The 22,777-nt window shown below is 39.7% G+C and overlaps 1 protein-coding gene across 2 annotated transcripts; it reads left to right on the forward strand.

Moving 5' to 3' along the window:
• The first annotated feature begins 1,518 nt into the window (after positions 1–1,518).
• Positions 1,519–22,095, forward strand: LOC137122613 (cortexin domain-containing 1 protein-like). Of its 2 annotated transcripts, none has more exons than XM_067496121.1 (2): positions 1,519–1,802; positions 15,243–22,095. In XM_067496121.1, the coding sequence occupies exon 2, from the start codon at positions 15,311–15,313 to the stop codon at positions 15,491–15,493; it is 183 nt and encodes a 60-aa protein (XP_067352222.1). In that variant the 5' UTR covers positions 1,519–1,802; positions 15,243–15,310; the 3' UTR covers positions 15,494–22,095. The 2 variants fall into 2 exon arrangements, with proteins under 2 accessions (XP_067352222.1, XP_067352223.1); XM_067496122.1 differs by having other exon boundaries at positions 15,246–22,095.
• Positions 22,096–22,777: the final 682 nt, after the last annotated feature.

The following is a 22,777-nucleotide window of genomic DNA, read 5'->3' on the forward strand; positions in this document are numbered from 1 at the left end:
TCACAAGTTCATGAAGGTAGCTGCAGAATAGGTTAATTAAATTAATAAAATAATTAATAAATAAAATAGTTAACATTTCAAATGGACCTTTATGGTTACAGAGCTATGAAGAATGTTTATTGAATAAATTATAATAAAGGTTTTTACAAGTTTACACAAACCTTTTAATGAGGCTGACATAGATATTCTACTTTAAACAACTACTAATTCATTCAATAAACTAACACATTTAAATCAACCCAATTGAGACAACAGTTTACACAAGAAATGTTTTTTTCAAGACTGGATTGCATTTTTTTTAACTTAAAATATTAAGGCAGTTCTTCAACTCATCATTTATGGCTGAAACCAAACACCACACATAACGAGGGCAATAAGAAATAAAAGCATGACAGTATAGCAGACGCTAGATGGGTTAGTTCTGTGGATACTCTGCTTAGATGTGGGAGCCTCGCTATGATGACTCTAACAGCACAATGCAGAATGATCAGTGAGGATAACTGCATAAATAATTGCCTAGACTAACAGCTAAAGGCTTAAAGGAATCACTGAAGCTGGTTAATATCTCTCCTAATGTGTTTACACTTACACGGATTACGAAGTAGCTGGTGTATTTTAAAATTTAGCAGCCACTCGGCTTTTAATCAGCCACCTTGTTGTTACTGCATGTAAAAAAAAAAAAAAACAAATACGACAAAGTCTGGTATATTCAAGCGCAAATAATCAGCCACACAGGTATCATTTTATACCACAGAAAAAAACCCTAAAATGTATCATTTATATCAAAAGATAAATTTATATCAATTTTTATGTTTTATCATTTATATCAAAAGATAAATATATAGTAGAACATAACTAGGCTATGGAGATTTGATCCGTGCAAACTGGATGCAGTTTGCCATATACCTGTTCACTTCCTTAGCTATATTTACATTTGCATGGCACTTAAATACAGCTTATAATGTAGTTTGTGAGTGTGTCAGTTCAGTGTACTCAGCCTCTCTCTGTGTAAGAGGAACCCCAGATTCTTAAATCTGCTTCTAATTCAAATTGTCTTGAAATGGTGACTGTTGTTGCCTAAAAAAAGTCACAAATATTCTCTACATGATGGCGTTTAAATAAACTTCAGTCTGTGAGTTCATGGTAATGAAGAAACAATTCACCCAGTGCAGCATGGCTTATTTTTGTTATTGTGTTTTTAGTCAACCATTAAGTTCAATGGCAAAGAGGAATGCAATAAACGGCATTTGTTAATTTGATGAATTCATCAGTAGTTTGTTGTTTCCATGATTTATTTTAGCTCCTGACAACATAATATACCAATCCTTTAATAAAGGTTTAATCTTTACCAAAGCTATAATTACCATAATCTCTCTATTATATAAAGATACTCGACCAGAAAGACTTGTTTTAGTGGGATATCTCACATCTGATGTGTTGCCACACACACTTGCTGCCTCCTTCTTGCGAACACACACAGGCAGCGGCGCACACACAGCGAGTGAGAGGGGAGCAGGAGCAGGCATGTGTGCAGCACTCTGCTCTGCTCCATTTGTGGGGCTCACTATGCAGACAGAGGATGCAGCAGCAGCACAGTGACTCTTTTCCCCATGTTCTCTATCCATCTGGCCCCTTCCTCCCATCTGCCCCCCCCACCCATGCAGCCTTTCCATTAACTTGTCACCTTGTCTTAACTCCTCACTTCCCCCTCTCTCTCTCCTTTCTCTCTTTCGTGGCGGTTCCTCAGTGCAGACCAGGAGCCGTCTTACCTTCAGCAGCGGTGCAGGATGTGAGGGAAGCAGGTAAGAAGCCTTCAGGTTCTTCTCTCTGGCTTGCTCTCTTTCTTTGTCTGCACTACACGGGCAACAGTTTCCCATTTGTTACTGCATATTGTGATCAAGGCTGTGCTAGATAACAGTCAGTAATGTTCTGAGGGTGTGTGTGAGGAGGTTCTAGCAGAAAGAAATGTGTGTATAATGATCACATGGGTTTTGAGGTTCTTAACTTAGTGTAGTGATGCGTGAAATCGTATAAACACACAGTAAGTGGAATTTCCCTTTTCTGGGCTGTTGTTCCTTGAGTTAAGTTTCGCCAAAATCCAAGTAAAATCCTGGACTGCTTGTGAGGTATATCTTCAACAACTGATGATTGCTAGGCTGCACCGGGGCCTCCACAAACACATTAAACACTGAATTGGTTGGAATGGTTTATAATGAGCAATAATAATAAAGAATGCTATATATTCAGTGAGAGCTGCAGCTGATTATTATTTTCAGAATCCGTGAGTTCATTGATGGGCAGCACAGTGGCAGAGTGGTTAGCGCTGCTGCCTCACAGGTAAAACGACCCCAAATCGAAACCACCTGCCAACTGCAGCCTCTCTGTGTGGAGTTTGCATGTTCCCCCCATGCTTGTGTGGGTTTCCTTCGGGTACAGTCCAAAGACATACATGTTAGGTTGGTGACTCTAAAATGTTCATAGGTGTGAATGAGATTGCGACTGGTTCTCTGTCTGTGTATTTGTTTCTGGGTTGGCCCTGAGACAGACTGGGGACCTGTCCGGGGTGGAGCCCGCTTCTCGCCAAATGACAGCTGGGATAGGCTCCAGCTCCCAATGACTCTGAACAGGATGATTAGTTACAGATAGATGGATGTTAGCAAACAGGTGACAAGGAGAGTCCGAATGAATTCTCAGACACTGATTCGTACACTGACGTAGTGCATACTAGACAATATCCTCTGTCCTTTTTGAATATGGTGCTGCAGCAAAGCTCCTAAAATCTCCTTGTGAGCATTAATAATATTCTCAGCAAATAGAGGTGACTGTTTTTTATGTTGAACCAAAGTCTGCTCTTGTTCAGTGTCGTAAAAAAAACAAATGTCATATATGTATACGAAGTCAAAAAACACAGACTTTCCCAAACCCCTGTAGAACTGTGCAAGTGGGGGCTAGTGCATGGTGGAGACATCAGTGAGCGTCATCGAGGTTTTGGAAAACCTGTTGTGTTTCCTCGTACATGCACTTTGACAGCAGGTGAGCTTGTGCCAGAAGTTTTACTTTTGCTTTAAAGTAAAGTTGAATTCCAATAAGTGGGTTACTGTTTTTTTTTTCTGAAAAGATATTATACATTATTTCATACAAGTATATCCTTCTCATAAGCTAATTTTTTCAACAAGGCCTTGACTTTTCTTTAAGAAATAGTTATTTTAGATTTCAAAGACAAAACTCTTGAACCATAACTCAGCTGATTGGTAAATTACAACAATGTCAACAAGGAAAAGTCCAAAACTGTCTGTTATCTCCTGCATACAAAGCACAATACACATCTTTAGTAAAGTAGTTATTGTCACTAACATCATTTCTAATTGGAATTGAAGTCTAATGAAGTCAACAAGACACGGCCCACAGTAGTTTGGCCACACCTGGGTTATAGAATTTCTTAGTTGCTTAGAAACACTAAATGAAATCGGGATTCACTTGACCTTCACCACCACCTTTTTGCAAAAATGTTTTTCATTGATTCCAGACATTTTCTAAAAATGTACCTGTGAAAAAGTGAAAACAAACATCCCCTGACAGATTATTATTAGTTATTGAGAAAATGATGAATCTCTAATATGTGTGCAACTCTCACAAAATTCATCAATTATTATTCACTTATTTACAGTGTTCAGCTTTTCTGTCTTCAAACAAAAAAAAAAAAAAAAGAATAAAATCTGATGCATTATGTTAAAACGTTTTAGTTTTTTTTTCATTGAGTAGGGAATACAGTACTAATTCTAATACCATATTGAGTGTCTGAAATATTCCAGTCTAGATACTCACTGTAGGTCTTGCAGGTCAAAGACAGCTGGGTACAAGAAGAACTACAGACAGGAATAAATCAAAAAAACTTTCTTTTTCAAAAAGGGCAGATGCACAGGGCAGTGGGGGGTTTTCTCTCTAGTAAAATCACCTTGTGATATTGGGATATTGTTAGATGTATTTTGTCGTCAACTGTGTAGCGACTGATTGAAAGAGTTTGACTCTTGCCGTAGTTGCAAAATAAATTTGTTATTTTGGGCCGTGAGCGTCAGTTTCAGCCTATGTGGTAACTAATGTGGCTTCTGAGTGGGCTTAATGCTTAAGCTAATGTTTGTTAAAGCTACAATATGCAACTGCTGGGAATCAAGTTTAACGGTTTGATCTTATGTGATTGGTCAGAAGGGTGAACCTCAATGAAAAAACCTTTAGAAGTAAATATCTCAGACTGCGAGTCTGTGTCAGAGTGTCAAGAGCACCTCTTCACATTAACAGAAGTTGTGGACATACCTCCACTAAAAACATATTTGAAATATTTCACATTTAGAATGAACCCAGAGATGTTAACATACATTTAAAAACAACACACATCATTTAGTCAGTTTTAGTTGTATTAATTACACATACTGTATGTACATGAGTTGTTGAAAGACGTCCAGCTGCAAACCCTGCCTCAGGCAAACCCCAATTCACATTCAGAAATCCAACCACTATATTACTGCAACGATAAAAGTGTTAATCCTGGTTGAGGCGGCTGGCACAGAGGCCCATTATCTGTATGTAGTAAAGTATGTTGTGGAGAAAATCCTCCCTGCTAAAATATTCCAGTGAAAAGGAATTTAGTATTCACCATATATCATGATGTCAGCAGAAGTAAAACTAAAACAAACAGAGCTATTATTTTAATAATGGGGAATATAGAATATAGGGAATAGGGCAGGAAATTCACTCCTTTATTAAAAATATAATCATTTCTTCCTTTGAAATGAACTCAGTGTGCATCTCGCAATCCATCAAGTTTGTTATGTTGCTCTGACTGGGATCTCATCCAGCTAGTGGCCCACGTATGACATGATGGATGAGGTCGAGTTTGATGAATATTCTATACATATTATATGACTTGTCACTACTGCACTGGTTGTCTATGGCAGAGCTTCTCCACCTTTCAGACCCACTAAATAAATCATTATTTAACTTGCCACTCCTGATCACAGGCTATGGCCTGAGGGTGAACAAGAGCCAGGAATTTGGTACGAGTCTGTGAGGCTACATGCTCAAAGTGACATCGCTCCTATAGCTGATGTCAGTGACACAATCAACAAAAGCTAAAAGAAAACATGAACATCTATTGGCACAAGTGTATTCACACGTGAATTCTTTTGCTGTGAAACTATGAGAAAACAGCGATGACATAACTGCACATTTCACAGCTGTGTGGGAAGTGATCTTCAGATTGTCAGTTTTCAGTCCAGATTTTTCCAAAGCCAAAAAACTGCTCAGTTTTCTTTGCTCTACACAGACATGTGAGCAAACATTTTCACTAATGACACTGAGCTGACTGAGGTCCAGGACCAAAGGCAGGCACCACCATAACAGACATTTATCTATCAGTTAAAGACCCAGCATCATTGTTTCCCTTAAAAGTGATATTTACTACATGAGTGGATTCATTAGGAATAAAATAATCTTGCTGCAGCAAAAATGTATTAAATAAGATAATATCTCAAATGACTATACTTGTTTTCTCTATCTAAAGTTCAGACACATCTGATCCTCAAACTGGAAAGAGGTGAATAAACCTTGAAGTATGAGTTTACTCAAATGAATAATAAAGATAAATATTATATAATGTCCACTGATCAGTTTTTTGGATTATTACTATCTACTGTATTATCTGCAACCACTTATCCTGTGCAGGGTCGTGGAGCCTAACCCAGCTGTCATAGGGCGAGAGGTGGGGTCCACCCTTGACAGGTCTCCAGTCTATCTCAAGGCCAACACAGAGAGACATACACAGACAGACAACCATTCACACTCACATTCACAAATACAGGGAATTGTGGAGTCACCAATGAACCTAACATGCATGTCTTTGGACTGTGGGAGGAAACTGGAGCACAGAAAGACCACGAACAGTCACGGATGCAAACCCACAACATTGTAGCTGTGAGGTGGCAGCACACAGCACTAACCACACCACCACCGTGCTGCCCACACTGAAATATTACATCGGAACAATACTACAACACCACATCCAGAAACTGTGTCCCACGCACACAGTCAGCAGTTTTAATGTTGACAATCTGGCAGAAAGTGGAGTGTAGACGATCTATGTGTGAGAGCAAGTCAACAAAGCGTATGATTTAAGATGTGACAATACTGTTGGTTCCCAAATTCCTATCAACAATTAAAAGCAGTTTCTTCTCACCACAACTAGATTAATTCATCCTGAACCAAATGTCTGTATAAAAATACTGTATGCATAGAAATAGTACTGCAGCAGGAGCAGTGATATTATGGCAACAGCAATGTAAATTATAATAGAAGAAGCAGTTACGTGTACTAGACATAAGTCAGACGTTAGTGGTTGAGTTAGACCCTAGTGTCACCAACTGACTTTCTCAGTTCCAAAGGCAGCTACAGGTCTCGCGTTGTTACCTGGAGCTGTTTGGGGGCACTTGTTGAGAAGACAAATGCGGCCATTTTCTTAGAATAACTGTCTCAGCAGTAGATATATAGTACAAGTTACTGCCATAGTGTTAGTGTTTGTTATAGCAGTAGCAGACGTGATACAATATAACCTTACAAATAGCCCACAGTGTTCTTTGTAAATGACATTCACAACACCTACGGTGACTGGCACCTGGTTTTTATTGGTACTTTGAGGGGCGATGTCCAGGGTCGTCGGAGACGAGTGTTACATTTAACAGTGCTGGCAGACACACAGTGTGACTCCTTTAGGACTTAGATGTGATTACCACCATAAGTTTGTTCCTGCATCACTTAAAAACAACATTACTGTAAATCTCGCAGCATGGGACCAGGTCCAGTGTTGTCCAAGACCTTTATTTTATCTACACATGGTTTCAGCCGAAATGACAGATGGTGTTAATGTCAGACAGAGGTCAACATGCACTCTCATACACAGCAAACTGAAATGCATCTATTCTGACACCTGTCCGTCATCGCTAACAGCACAGTTTTCCCACATTGACCCGTATCCAGCTGATTGCTGTTTAAAAAGATGAAATAACATTATGTGACATGTCAGTGACAAAACACAAATCCATCCAAAGAGGCACCTTGTTCCTGAACCATAATAACATTATTAACATATCAGTTACTGAAGCCATTTAAAAAGATACAAGAAAATACCTTCTGGATTGATGCATTTGAAGACTTATTCAAATATCAGGTTGGTTCTTTGCATTAATAGATAAAGATGTAGTGAAACATTCACAGTGAAGTAAAGAAATTTCAAATCTGTCCAAGTTAGTATTTTTATTACATTCAAAGCCTTTCTAGACTCATATAGAGTATTTTATCCGGTGAGTACTGCTACGAGGAGACTTCCTGGAAAATAGTTTCTCCAGTGTGAAGCTGAATTGATGGAGGCTGTACGTCACACCCACTGGTCACTGCTCCACTCCTCTGTGTGTGTGTGTGTGTGTGTGTGTGTTTACTTTTATGGCCAGCAGTGTCAGAAACAGTTTAAGTTTTATTTTATACTATTGTTGAGTGAGCACATTTTGACTGGTCCCCACTTTTTTTATGTTATTATTGTCTGAGAGTATTTGTGCTCTTCCTTTTATGTTATTGGTCAAAATCTTCCCATAATTAAAAAAAAAACATAGAAAACATAATCCAGGTGCAGTTAGGTTCCTTGTAAAACATATCTGTGTTTGGATCTTAGTTGTTTAGTTGTTTAGTTAGTTGTGCATTTGTCCAGCAGGCCGTGGTCCCTTATCAGTGGCAGGAGTTGGACTAAGTAGCTCAGTGGTCACCCAACTGTTCTGTTGCGACATAGGTCTTTGTTCAAACTGGGGCATTTCCTGGATACCAGGTGAGCATGTTACTAAATCTGTAAATCTTTTTAGGCTCTCAGTGGGCTTTAAATGTTTGTCAGTGCAAACAGCCATACAAACCAAAGCAATACTTAAAATGCCCCAGCTCTGCTGATGCTGTTCTTACAGTGTACTACATTAGGTACTGTGGTCATGAAGATGGGAGGTACTTGCTATTTTTCTCCACATGTGAAAGGTGCAGGTTCATGCACCCTTCAGTTAAATGACAGGTAAAACTAGTGTAAATATTGGCTTGATTCTTACCTGTTTTCCTTCAGTAAGCACGAACTGCCTGATCATTATCACAGAAACTAGTAAATGTAAGGTGGAGTCTAGACATGAGAGGAAGTTCAGCAAAAATCAAGAAAGTGCTTGAGCCTGAATCCTTTGCTGATGCCTCTTGTACAAGGAAATAAACATTTGTTTATTTTTGATATCAGAGTTTGCTTTGACATCATGAAAAGCCTGCTTACTTACCTTATTCCCAGATTGTCTCCATACCATGCACCCTATCAGTACCACTGGTCCTTTAATGACACAACCATAATATAGTAAATAGGGTGTGTATTTCAGTGTAGGTTGGCACCAGTGAGTTTAGTGATGTACCAGATGGTGAAGCATGTGGAGGCTGCAGGGCTGCAGACCTGCTTGTAGGTCCATTATGTGCGCTGTGCTCCTGCTGAACTCAAGTTCTCTAGCCTTTCCACTGAAGACTCATTTGTGAGAATTACAGAGGCAGCTTTGTCATTCGGTTCTCCCTAGTTCCCACTTCACCCAAGTTTAGCCTGAAGAAGAAAAAGAGCGAGGGAGAGTGAGAGGCCTGCTCATTTCAGAGCAAACAGAGTGGGCAGGGGATGGGGGAGGGGCAGTGACAACAGTTCTGCCTCCGTTTTTCTTTCCTCCCAATCTGCCCCTACAGAACACCAATACAGCAGATGTGTGCTCTCACTATGAACCTTCTACATTAATATTCGCACTCAGTATGGAGTGAGGGAAGGCATCAGAAGTGACCCCATAATTGCTGAATTGCACTTGCTGAGCAACACCAGACTAAGGACCACATGCAGTACGGCAACAACTACTGCAACACATCCATGCAGTGTATTTGTCAACTAGCACTGAGCTCCTGTCCATCTGTTGCATGACAGGGAACCTCAGCATCAACTATGAAACTCCACTGCCAGCGGTGTAAAATACAGATGTGTTGAAGTGCTCAACAGTCCTTTTTAAGGCTGGGAAACTCTCCTGAGGAGGCAAAACCCAGTCACTGTCCTCACATTTATCATGTGAGACTGTCCTCCTGCAACATATGTCCGACTGATTTGTTAAATGTGCAGCCAAAAACAACAGATAGGTATGAGACACAAAGCTCAGCACTTTGACATAGGAGATTGTAATTTGACTACATGTTGTAAAGGTACTGACCACATTACATCTAGATTTAGTGCCTAACCCTAAACAAATCACAGTTTCAACAGATACTGTATTTGAACAAATTGTTCGTTGATTTGCATGAGATAACAGGTACAAACAACCTCTGATACACTGAACACAAGTGTGAGGGTAACATCTCCAACTCTGGCCAATACCTCTGACCAAAAGCTGATTTCATTTCTATAGTCAGAGGGACATTTTGCGTTACAAATACGGAAATTGCAAAAGCTGCCACATGACAACAAGCAACTTCATGTTCTTGCAGAAAGCTCCCTGGCAGCCATTAATACGGACTGTTCAGGTTACATTTTGACACACACATTTCCTCTCACCAAACACAATATACTCGACATGGTCTATTTGCAGTTAATAACACAACCATCTGTGTGAAATCTTTGCATATCATAGCAACTGATTCACTCATATCATTAACAATTCATCAGTTGTAATTCATTCCTCATGTATTAAGATGTTTGAGGTTTGTGTTTGGTTAAATTGAAGTGTTAAAGTGAAGATCTAATTAACGGATCAGTTGTATGATGCCTATAGTTCGGCCTTTGTTCGTAGTAGCACCCATGTAATTCTTACTGTGCTACTTGACAGTAAATTCTAAACACTGTACATATGTTGACAAAGATGTTTTGAGAATCGACTTGAATTTTAACAATTTGTATGTGTTTTCTAAAAACGCTCTTGGAAATTATTCCATTCCATTGCATCAAATATTTTTGCTTTAATATCTATGTTTAGTTTGGTCTGCGTGTGTGTGTGTGTGTGTGTGTGTTGGTTTCCATCAGCCTCTTAAACTCTTCTAGTCAACTTACACACCCTGTGCACGGTCCCTCTGGGATAAAGAGCATTTTTGAATCTTGAATCAATCTCTCTCTTTCTCAAGTGTTTCAAATCACAGATGGGCACATTTTCACATTTCACTTTCAGCTTTTCACCTTTTTGTCTTCCCGACCCTAAGTCTTTCTGTCATGTGCCTCCCTTTCCTCCTGGATTTCTTCCTCCACTGTATTTCTTTTACATTCCCCAGGCTGGCAGGTAGGCTGTGATTAATTGGGGTGCTGGCCAGAGATTTTCACTGCTGTGGATCACAAGAGAATTGGATGGGGAGGGGCAGCACTCGAAGAGCCTGGCTGCACTGGATTTTAATGACATTTTATGTCAGTAAATGTCCATTTAGTTATTTATCAAAAGTTTATGCTCCAAAGATCTCCTCTAAACTTTCAGCAGTTCTGCAGATCTGTGCATTAAACCAATTTACAACTGTGTTTTGTTATGCACAGAACACAACAGAAACTTTTGTCAAACCTCACAAATCAATCAGCTACAACCTGCTGGTTTTTAATGTTGTGGTTGATTGAAATGTTTAATGTAATGCGACCAGACAAGGACTGTAGCTAAGCTGACTGTGGGAGGAAACCTATGCAGGCATGTGGAAAACATATTCACAAACTTCACACTGATGATACTCTTCTCAAATGAGCCCACAAACACCATTTGTTATTTTTAGCACATTTTACGTATTTATTTTTATTTGAGTCCTTTACTCATGAGTTGTGGTATTATTATTATTGCTTGGGATATGCTTTGTAAGTGACAGCCCTTAGTACAGTTTCAATCAATTTAGAGTAGGTTGTGACAATTACACCAGAGACAACACTTCCACAGCTGTGCATTATTTGTAGCTTTTCCTCTTCCTTTCCATCTTCTGTGTGCATATTTCAGGTAGAGCACTTTTGCAGCTTGTTAATCACTGTAGTCAATTACTGTAGGGACGTTGGTTGGGTGTCACCATATAGTAAGACTTAAGTGATAACACAGACAGTCTGCATTTATCTTTACCCACAGCACCTAGTATCTGTCCCTTCTCTAGCTTGGAGCTGCAAATTAACTTTCTACTTCACAATCTCAATCTCACCTTGGCTTGGATTCCTGCATCAGCAAATTTACAGGAGATTTCATTTCAAATACAGCATGACATGCTTTGCTTGTGTTGCCACATGGTGGCTTGGCACCAATGTGTAGAAGTAAGTGCTGCTACCAACTGCTATCTACTTCTATTTCTGAAGTAGAATTTAAACGTCTTCAAGCAGTGACAAACGTACGCATTAAGTAAAATGGAGAAGTTCAACGTTGCTTGCTGGTTTAGCCTCCAACAGCCTCTTAGAAAAGACGTCTAACCGCTGAATGTGCCACTGTGTTCACCAGCTACTCTTTGATTTGTCTGTCACATTAAACATAGTAATTTGATACATTGGTAGTTTTTAGATGCATCGTGTGAGGCTGCAACACAGTCACAAATATACTGTATCACATTTTAACATGTGATGATGGTTTTCTTCATTTTAATCAAAAAATGCTTCAATTGACTTTGCACAATACGACTCTCACACTTTTATTCAATTATTTAAGGAAAATGAATTTTGGATTTTTTTGAATTTTTGAATTTTGGATTTTTTTAAAATTCAGATTGTTGATCAGCTACATGTGTCTCTCCCCCTGCGCTGTCATCACCATCAGAGTACCCGGTTTCTTCAGTGTATGTAAAGACAGTCATCATTGTTGAGGAATTTTAGCCCATTGTACTCTACAACATTGCTTCAGTTCATTGAGGTTTCGGGAATTGTTGCTTCAGATTAATGTCTTGGTACGTGGTCCAATTTCAACCAAGCTTTAGCAGATGGCCTTGCATTTACCTCAAGAATCCTCTGGTCTTGTGGTTTGTTCACATGCTGTTTTGTGGACAGCAGACACTTTCTCCTGACAACCCTACCAACCACTTGTTCAGTGTTCTTCTCATTTTGCTGTCATGGACTTTAACATTTAATATGCTCAGTGAGGCCTGTAGGCTCTGAGATGGAGCTCTTGTTTTTTTTTTTAGTATTTCTATGAGCTTTTCTCAGTGTGACCTTGGGCTGAATGTGCTGGGACATCAAGTCCTGGGAAGATTAACAACTGTCTTGAACTATATCTATTTGTGAATAATATTTTTCTCTGCAGAAAACTGAACTCCAAATTGTTCGGAAATGGTTTTATAACTTTTCAAGTTGATGTGGACCAAGAGTTGCCTCTCTAAGAGTATTGATTTTGCCTTTGTGTTAACACAAACCTGAATGCTCCAGACCAGCAAACTGACAAAGCTTCTGCTTTTATAGGTGTTTGCAGACTTGCTGACGATCAGTTAATCAAAGGCTGATGATTAGCAGGCACTGTCTGCAATAATTTCTTTTAAATCCTATAGAAGCAGTAAGGGGCACCTAGTTCTGCCCACATGTTTTTTTCCTTTTGGCAAAATTTTTGTTCAATAAATAAATAAATAATCACAGGGAAAAAGGTTATGCGTTGTTTGTCTGAGATTGTATTTGCCTAATACTAACACCCACAACAATCACATGATTTTTATTATTTTTTACACAAAAAAAACATAAAATTAAAAATGACTGTATATCAAAGTCTTCCACCAAAATGTCTAATTGTAGTTTGTTTCCACAAAAGTGCATTACGATTTCTCATTGTAATACAAACCACTTGTAATCAAAATAAATTTTGTTTTTGAGTTAGTTTTTTATTACTTGTGTCATGGATAGGAATGAACAGAGTAGGTGTGGCGTTGGCAAGCCATGGGCTGGAGCAAGCATGATGTCAGCCAACTATGGTTTAACTTGGGTCAGCTGATTCAGAAACAGACTGGATGAGGGTGATGTCGATGTGGAGCAGCATGAAGACATGGCTTTGGCCTGGAGACTCTGGTGGCATGTCATGAGCCAGATTCTGTGGGAGGTGTGGGATCAGCTGACCGTTGGAACCTGCAGGTGTGATAGCAGCCAACATCTGAACCTGGGCTGACGTAGCAGCAGACGTAGCTGGGCTGACGTAGAAGAATCATGTGGCAAGCGGGAGGATGTTGTCCCAGGTCTGGAGCACTGTAGGACTGTTGGTGGGACTTGAATTAATAGAATTATTACTGCCTCCAGAGGTCACATCCATGAACAGCTGACACATTAGCACAGCTTTAGTGAGGGGGAGATTCTACCTGATTCTCTGTGGTTTGGAGTTCAACTCTTATTTAGTTACTGTTCCTGTCTCAGTAATGTGATTACTGAGACAGTAAACTATGATTGGCAACAAAAACTATTTTGTAAAGTGTTAGGAAAGATCATGGTCATTCATTTCCAAATCACAGAGGGCCTCTCAGGTTAATCCCTGCCATGCTCCATCCAGCCATTGCTACATTTTCCTTTCTTTTGTAGTCCAGAACAAAGAAGGAGGATAAACTGAGTTAACTGCAATGGTGAAGATTAAAGCACCTCTGACCATTTTTGTGTGCTCCTTCCTTTAGTGATTCAATGTGGCTTATCGCTTTGCAGCAGGGGATGGATTTATGGAGCACTCTGGTCAAGACAAATCACTGTGAAACAACAAGGCTTTTAATTCCTCAGCTTTGCACGCATTCAGAATATTTATGGTGCTATTATTTATTTTGTCAGATTAATTCTACTATTCTCTTAAGAGTCTTGTACACTTGAACCTGTTTCTTGAATTGTTGCACACAGATACTTTTATAAAGGTCTATAAACATGTCTTTTATCCTATTCATCTAATCAAGTATTTTAAGTATTTTAGTATTTGGGTTTGTATTGCATTTGATTGCAGGTTAATATAAAACCTCTTTAGTCCCATCCAGTCCAGGTCATTGCGCTGTTTATTCAGTAAAATCTCATCGAAGAATGAATGAATAATGCAAGATCTGAAGAAACGGCAGTTGAATTTTAGGTTATTTATATTTTTAGCATTTTTGTATACAAAGAAATTCTGTATAGATACTTACATTTTTAGGGTATAAATTCTAAGTTCTTTTCGTCTCATATCTTAAATATGCAGCAGTAGTAGTAACAGCAGCGGAGAGAACTGAAGAGAAAGACAGTAAGCTGAGGATGGTTTCTACAAAGGGAACAGGCCACGAAACTAACTTTGGCTACAACCTGGTCCATTTACAGTTGGGTGTGAAAGTGTGTATTCGCCTAATTTGAAATGGCAAAAAAGGTGAAACAAAGATTTTTATTTCGTCAATATAATATTTAATGCAAGTGGCGGCAGTGGCCTACTGACCACAGGTTCGCATGCCGCTCTGTGTCCCTGGGCAAGACACTGACATCCCCAACAGCCCATTCCCATCCCCAGCCACACAGTGCTGGTCCAAAACCTGGTAGAAATTGGGGAGGGTTGCGTCAGGAAGGGCATCCGGTGCAAAAACTGTGCCAAATCAACATGCAGACAATGACCCACTGTGGCGAACTCACAGGATAAGCCGAAAGGACAAAACCAACAAACAAAAAAATATTTAATGCAAATTCATATAAATTACAATTAGACATACAAGCAAGTTTTGTGCAGTAGTTGATTTGTACTAGTCCGAATGCAACATGTTCGGCTATTAACAGAATAATTGCACCACTGAACTGACTGGACGGTCACCTATGTTGTATGTTGTAAAATACCATTTAAAGGTTTATCCCTGTTTTTTTTTAAACAATTTAAACTTTGAGCCAAACAAAACCACCCACTGTAGAAGGGCTTAGTCCATACAGTCCTGCAACAGTTCAGATGACATGATGTTATTTCAAATTCTCTATAATAACAGTTACAATTGCTACAGTAGTCGGATCAGTGAAGTAATTTGTGATTTCAACCTCTGCTGTGATGGACAGTGCTACATCTTGCTGAATCCACTGCTGAACTGTTGTGAGGGCCAATTCTCATGAAGACCTGAACCAATGGTGTTCTGGGACAACAGCCTAAGATAAAGACGTAGGATTGTAACCTCAGGCGTTTTGGACATTTGACATCCAGGCTTTATTTGCTGTCCTTGCACATCCTTCTACCCTCTAAATGACTTAACGTATCTCCCTTCTTCCCTTGTCTGTGATTCGCCAGCAGGTCCTCAGGATGATGAGAGAGTGTGGGGGCGTGCCTGAGGACAGGAGCAGCAGACAAAAACAGTCATGGAGGTGGAGGGCACAGCGGAGCCAGCCTTTGTGGATGTGGACCAGGGTCTGACGCTTGCCTGCATCGCTTTCCTCTGCCTCTTGCTGGTGGCCATGATCATCCGCTGTGCCAAGGTGATCATGGACCCCTACAGTGCAATCCCCACCTCCACATGGGAGGAGCAGCACCTGGACGACTAAGACATTCAGACAGGCAATCTACACACCATGTCTATGGGGGTTTCTCCAGGCCACTGCATAACAAAACCAGCAATGTCTCCATCCAGAAAAGGATGGTTCTTCAAAGATTGTGGAGTGAGGCAGTGCTGCTGTTTGAAACCTATAAAATCTAGATCTATAAAATATGTTTTGGGCATTTCAGTAATCTTAAAATCCACAAAGAAGCACCTAACAGTACAGGTCCTGTTACTGAACGTCTTTTGCTTGAATACACATTCTAAAAAGGTTCTGTTGTGTTGCAAGCCTGAACCATTCCCTAAAATGTTTCGACAGAGTTGAGTATTCCATATAGTTCCAGGAGCAGTAAACGTACCAAACACTCTATAAAACCTTTTGGTTCACAGTTGAAAAGTACAAAGAAGACATCTTATACGTCTAGAAGGATTAATATATTCGAAGGAGGGAGGTGGGGGGCTGCTGGGATCTTTGTACCACCTAAGCCATTGATGGATTGACACAAGTACAACTGCACCCTAAAGCACATAAACCTGTCTTTTTTATCTAACTAGAGATGTCTTCAGGAGCCCCAGGGCTGCCTTACATTCCTGCTGGACCAACAAATAATCAATATGGTCGTGGGACGCTGTCCTTGACTGCACTTTCCCTTTATGTCTGTAGAGACTGGAATGTCTATTAGTTAAGGAAGAACATGAAGAAGAGAAGTCACAGTCTTGGAAAGTTTGTGCCATATCTCTAACTTGGTCTAACGTAAAGCAATACTTTGGCCAAATTACAGCTTGGATCATTGTAGTTTTGCTTTTCATTCAGACTGAAGTTGATATAAATCACAATGATCCTAAAATGCATTAACATTATGCATCCTAAAGCTGTTCAATGCATTTGAAGAGATTTGTGTGTTTGATCAAATTAGCCCTTATCTGTTGACTATGCCCTACGTACTGTATACAGTACTAGTACTTCAGTGAAAAAAATAAGCGTAACGCCATGTTAACATTGGCTCAGCTGAGGAGAGTCTACAACTAGAGACAGTGTTTAACCTCCACACATTGTGTGATTACGTATTAGCATAAGCCTCGAGGGATCCGCAGTTTTCCAGGGTTATCATCATTTAATGGCTAAATTGAGACAACAGAAAGTTTACTAAAACTCAATGATTTCTAAAAGATGAAGAAATCATGTTAAAAAAAAGGGCACTCCAGTGATATTCCATGTCTTAATCAGCTAGTCAGAGGGAGTAATAATCAGTCTTTAGACAACTGTCAGACAGCCAAGTTCCTGTGTTGCATCTGAACTAGCTGCTTTACACCTCTGTTTAAATTATAGTTTCATCTGTTGTTTCTGAAAAGGTGAAACATAATAAGTTTACAATATAATAAAAATGTGTACTGTAACTACTGCAGTTTTTGCTTTTAACAATCAAAACCTTCAAGATGTTACACAATGAAAAATTACAGATCCTGTGACTATTTACTACATGTAAACAAAAATCACTGTATGTTTCTGTTTATATTATCCATCTGGTTTAATTTTTAATTATTTACTCTATGACTTGCTGTTAGCACAATGTCTGAACTGGTTGATGACATTTAACTGACATGTTGTGGAGAGGATTGAGGAACACTTTAAAATTAGGGCCGGTACCACGTGCAAAAGGCTGGATGATGAGAGCAGTCCTGAAAGTACTGCAGTAGAGTTCTGCAGAAATCACTGGGTTTGACTGGGTTTTTGCTTAAATAGTTGAAATAAGCTCTGTGATTAACACAAAGAATAGATTTTCATGTTTTACCACATAAAATTAATTTTTAAATATATCCTTACAAGGCTTTTGCTGACAAGTGACAACCTCTGAGACCAAAGAGGCTGTCAGGAACATTATATATTATCATCAAAAATACGAACATTATAGCCTTACAGGTGGTTTGTCCCACTAAAATGACGCACAGGACCACTGAATCATTGAAACAGAACCTATACGTAGCAGGGCGGGCACCATGACACATGCAGCAGCTAGTTTTACACAATGTTCCACTGGGTTAAAACAGTGCGAACATAGTGGTTTGTGTATCAGGGACATCAGGGTTTGGGTTAAGTATTAAATAAACACCATTATTAAAATAAAATCCTTTTTCATGAATTGACTAAATTGTCACATGATACATGTCACATGACTCATGTGACAACAAAGAAACAAACCGCTGACCCATTCACCCACACCACCTTCCTGTCAGAATTAGAGGCTGGATTCCTGAACTGAGTCTGACCCGTCAGTACTCGAGGATTTGGGCTGGGTTTGGACAAACATTTTGAAATCATCTTCGACTTCGGTTTTGGCAGGTTAGGATAAATACCCATAATTTTAAACATTTTGAACTATAAAGCATGAAATACAACTTGCTTGTCGGTGCTGGGGTCTAGTTTGGTCACTGGGTGACTTTGTTATATTTGCCACAGCCACTCCACCCCAATTTAAAAGGATCATGGTAGTTGTTCATTTGCTTGTACCAACGACCCACCTACGTAGTTGTCTGTCACAGGAGGACAGTCTCCATACACTCACTAGTCAGCCTTAACAGCTTTGTTGTGCTTATAACACAGGATCACTAGATAGGAATAGATACTAGTTGGGTAAGAAGAATTGAACGTGATCTGTGAAGATTATAATGCTGAACAAAATGTGTAAATATCACAAACTTCTGTTTGTCACAGAGCTTATTTTGTGCAATGATCTAAAAGCTAATGGAGAAATTGACTTATTGTCAAAGTAACCAGTGAGATGCTACCTTGAGGGTTGGAGTACAAAGATACATCATCCCCACGTCACTTCATACTAAATCACTGGAGTGTCCCTTTGAATCACTAAAACGTAGAGAGGCCTTTGCAGTTGGTTTCATTGTAAGCCACATAGGGAACTTTTGTATGTTTTTTTAAAGAGTCTAGACTTTATAAAAGGACCTCGTTTTGACTTGCACTTGCTTGAGATTCAGTGTCTGAGTAAACCTATGTAGCATTAACGCTCAGACAATCTATAACCATTTAGCCTTTACAGTTTATTAATACACATGCTTGAATATGTGTTACTACAGCTTCAGCATGTCCTTCCCTGTCACAGAGACAACACAGTAAACAGGCTTCCCCTCTATGTCATGTTCTGTATGTTGAAGCCCACAGCAGTGTGAACTACACCTATTACACATGGTTGCCTCCATGCATTAATAGGCCTTGTCTGCATTGCTAAAGCCATTAGTTTAGAACAAGCTAAGGTTTTGTTGTTGCTGTTAATTGAATCTGTCTGACTTATGTATCTGCATAGACAGCATTTATCACTTACTGTATGATGCCAGTTGCATGTTATTAAGTGCCTATGCTTAAAGCAAACCACGGAAGAGCCATTTAGCACAATGCTGAGTTACACATCAGTCCCGAAGTCCCTTCAACTTATCTTCCTTGGAAAAATTACCATTTTTGGATGGGAAAAAAGCACATTATACTTCTTTTTAAGTCAGCTGGGTTAAATAGGTGTGCGTAATCCTTTCCAGTGGTCTCAGATATCCGGGAAATCAGTGAAGGTGTCAGCAGGGGTAAATGTGGAAGTCAGCAGTTTACTGACACGCTTGACTTCAAAATTGAGCAGTGGAGATGAAATCACCTTATTTAATATGCTGTAAAACAATCTGGTAAAGCCTCCTACACAGTTCAGCAGCACTGCAGACTGGAAAAGAAAGAGGATAATTGTGAACTCTGCATGCCTGCATCATGTTCTGGTGTCCAATGCAACTTTTTGGGGTGTCTGTGGAGCAGGAGGCAGAGCGGTCGTCCACCAATCCCCCAATTTGTTGGTTCGATCCCCGGCTCCTCCGGTCACGTCAAAGTGTCCTTGAGCAAGACACCGAACCCCAACTTAGTTGCTCCTGGTGAGCGTTAGCCAGCTCCCCCATTGGTGTGTGAGTGAGTGAGTGTGTGTGTGATTGTGAGTGTGAATGGGTGAACAAGAAGCCGTATAAAGAGCTTTGAGTGCCAATAAGTAAAAAAGCGCCATATAAGTGCAGAACATTTACAATTTCTTTGTCCTCCCCAATATTTTTATGCTCCAGTGGTATTTATCTTGGAGCAACGCATATCCCTAAGTCTGATCTGTTAATGGATATACCTGACAACATTTTGGCAAATGATTTCCAATTAATTAATTTATTAATTAATACAAAAACCAGTGTATTACTACAAATTGGGTGAGTGTGTGTATAAGATAGGTGAAAAAGACAGATGAGGAGTAACAGAAGAGAAGGGTAGCAGTCTGCAGTCTGCTTAAACCTCACTTATTTTCTCTAAGAAAGGGTCACAGAGTTTAAAATTACAAGTTGTTTCCTTTTGCACATATTTTACTGTACTAACAGTCATCTCCAGACTGCTCAGATTATTATTATTATCATTAATATTATGATTATTATTATTTATTTTTATTTATTTGTTTGTTTATTTGTCCTTTGGGCTTATCCCATGAGTTCAGGTTCGCCACAGTGGATCATTGTCTGCATGTTGATTTGGCACAGTTTTTACGCCCAATGCACTTCCTGACGCAACCCTCCCCCAATTTCTACCGTGCTTGGACCAGCACTGTACAGTTGGGGAGGGGGAATGGGCTGTTAGGGGTTCAGTGTTTGGCCCAGAGACACTTCGACATATAGCCGGGACCGGAGATCAAACCACTGACCCTGTGGTCCGTGGATGACTGCCTTACCAACTGAGCTATGGCATTATCTGACAAACTCATTTTAATGACATTTAAGGGGCAAAGTCAGGTGTGACAAAATGTTCAAAAAGCTTTTCAAGATCTGCTGTGGAGCAGTCGCTTCATAAATGTGACACTCTCCTGCACGTGGGGATGGAGGCCAACATGGAGGCAGCATTGTTCACATCCTGTCAGAGGTTTTCCACCGTTCCACTGAACTACTCCCATTAAGACATGTGGACAAGAAAAGTCCTAAGTAAACATGGATGTACACAAGAAGCTCCACAATAATGTGCTTATTGGACCCCAGAGATACACAATGGGCCTCATGCAGGAACATCTTCATATATTTGTCTTAAGCTTGTCCTACTTTTCTCCACGAGTCTTACTCATACAAATAAAGTTGGGAACCAAATATGAAAAAGCCCCAGGTACTCCTAACCAAACCTGCAGCATGTTCAATTGTTTAAATGCAAGTTAGCATGCATGGATAATGCTACAACGTACAACACAACGTGAAAGATGGACTGCAGCAAACAAAGAAAAGTGATGTCCACGTTGGAAAAGAGAGGGCAGTACAAGTGGGGAAACTAATTATCTGCAAGACTGGTTGCTCATCAAATCTGACCAAACATTTAAAGCAGCACAGAGTTGAACTTGATGTCTTGCAGTCTCTGAGCGCCATCAGACCTCTCTCCTCCCTGCACAGGACGTCAAAATCTTTGCACTTCACTTTAACTGTTTGTACACGTGTATGCGTATGCTTTCCAAAAAAAAAAAAAAAGGCTTGTCCATGACTACTCGTGTCTACATGGCTGTTATTTATATTGTCATTGCTCTTCCCTGATATCTGAAATTTGCATACTTAATATCAGTTCGTGGCAGTAGGGGACCCACAGCAATAAGAACATGACAGTAGCTTACAGGTGTCAGTGAGGTGTGATTAGAGCAGCTGTACTGTGACAGAACAAGGTGAGAATCCTTCAGGATGCATGATGTTAGACACTAAAAAACGTTTTTCCGAAAAAACATCTCCATGACGACTATAAGAGGAGGTGACTATGACGACAGTCACAGTCAGATATTAGAAAATCCTAAAGCTCCAAGCGACATTACTCTGTCAGGTGTTAGAACAGAGGGAGATAGGAAGAGACAGGGAGAGAGAGGTTTTCTGACTTCTAATGTAAACTACAAATTTATACAAATGAAGCCACAATCGTTCTTCATTCACACAAGTGTGTTTCCCCCTGTAGAGAAGGTTATGACAGATCTGGGCAACTTGTGAATTTCATTTGTATCCAAAACAAGAATCTAACCACAAGAAAGTTAGAGAATGCCACAGGGTTCTCTCAAGTTCCTCCTGTATTTTTGTATAAGGGAAAATCCTTTTTCACAGAAACACTAAAGGAGAATATATTTGCTTACAAAAACTCAAAGCACCAACTTTACTGCCACCCAGACAGGGCCCTCAGTGGGCAAAGTTAGAGGTGGTCATAATCTTTTTTTTTATGTGGTATATTAAGGTAGAATTTTAAAATGACATTAAAAGCAGCTCAAGACTCACAAGGGTTAAACTGATTAAAGTGCAGCCAGAAAGCATCTGTTACCAAATGTAAACACTCCTTTTCCTAAATGCTTTCAGTGGATGGTGGAAGCACAGTGGAGCTGTGAATGAGCCACATTGTAACTTATATTGTAACTGCTATGCAGCTGGGTTAAGTGTATACAAAAAGTAAAGGAGTCTGTCCTGTAGGCCTCCTAACAAGCACTGAGGGGAAGTAGCTGGTGCGTCAGTGAAGGAATGACAGGAACTGCAGATCACCAATTTGTTACTGTTGAGGTGCTTTAGAGCTAAAAACGACTGTACTACAGTACAATAAAGATGACGATGAATTAAAAGTACCTGTCTATTGTCTTCTTTATAACTAAACATAAATGTAATTGTTATCTAATCCCACCTGATTTTAGATGTTTGGGGAATTGGGTTTTACCAAAGCCTGATGAAATATCAGTCAGAGCTTATCCACGGGGAACCATCTGAAGGCCCCAAGGCCTTTTTTAATCAACTTCTGTCTTGCATAATAGGGTAAATGGTACAGAGATGAAAATCTCTAGTCGAGCTTAGAGTCAAGGGTGTATTGTTCACGTTCAACAATTTGCAGGGCTTTGAAGGTCAAGTTCAAAGTACATACAGTATAGTATGGTAATGAGGCCGACTCTACGTCTTGGGAATGTAAAACAGTGATTTGATTTACTTTGACAGTTAAATTGTGTCCTGTTTCTCTCTTGTCTTTAACCTTGGCTCTGTGCTGACAGCCTCCTGTCTGCCTCTATGCAAAGGTTGGCCTGCCTGTCATGTTGAGCATACTATGGGGGCACAGTGCAACATTCATTATGCATCCAGTTATATGAAGTGTACTGATAACAACTATGCAATATTCATTTAGCTGCACACTTTGCAGCTAAATGGGTAATTTCCCCCAAAACATACTGTTTTTGCTACGTTTAATTGCTGGGTTCTCTTAATCTAGTTTTATGATTTGTATGAAAATCTGATG

This window comes from Channa argus, chromosome 2, assembly GCF_033026475.1.
Source record: "Channa argus isolate prfri chromosome 2, Channa argus male v1.0, whole genome shotgun sequence".
In the NCBI taxonomy this organism is placed as follows: domain Eukaryota; kingdom Metazoa; phylum Chordata; class Actinopteri; order Anabantiformes; family Channidae; genus Channa; species Channa argus.

Bases quoted from the DNA above. Each gene is read 5' to 3' on its own strand.
- LOC137122613 (XM_067496121.1), top strand. From the start codon at position 15,311: ATGGAGGTGGAGGGCACAGCGGAGCCAGCCTTTGTGGATGTGGACCAG.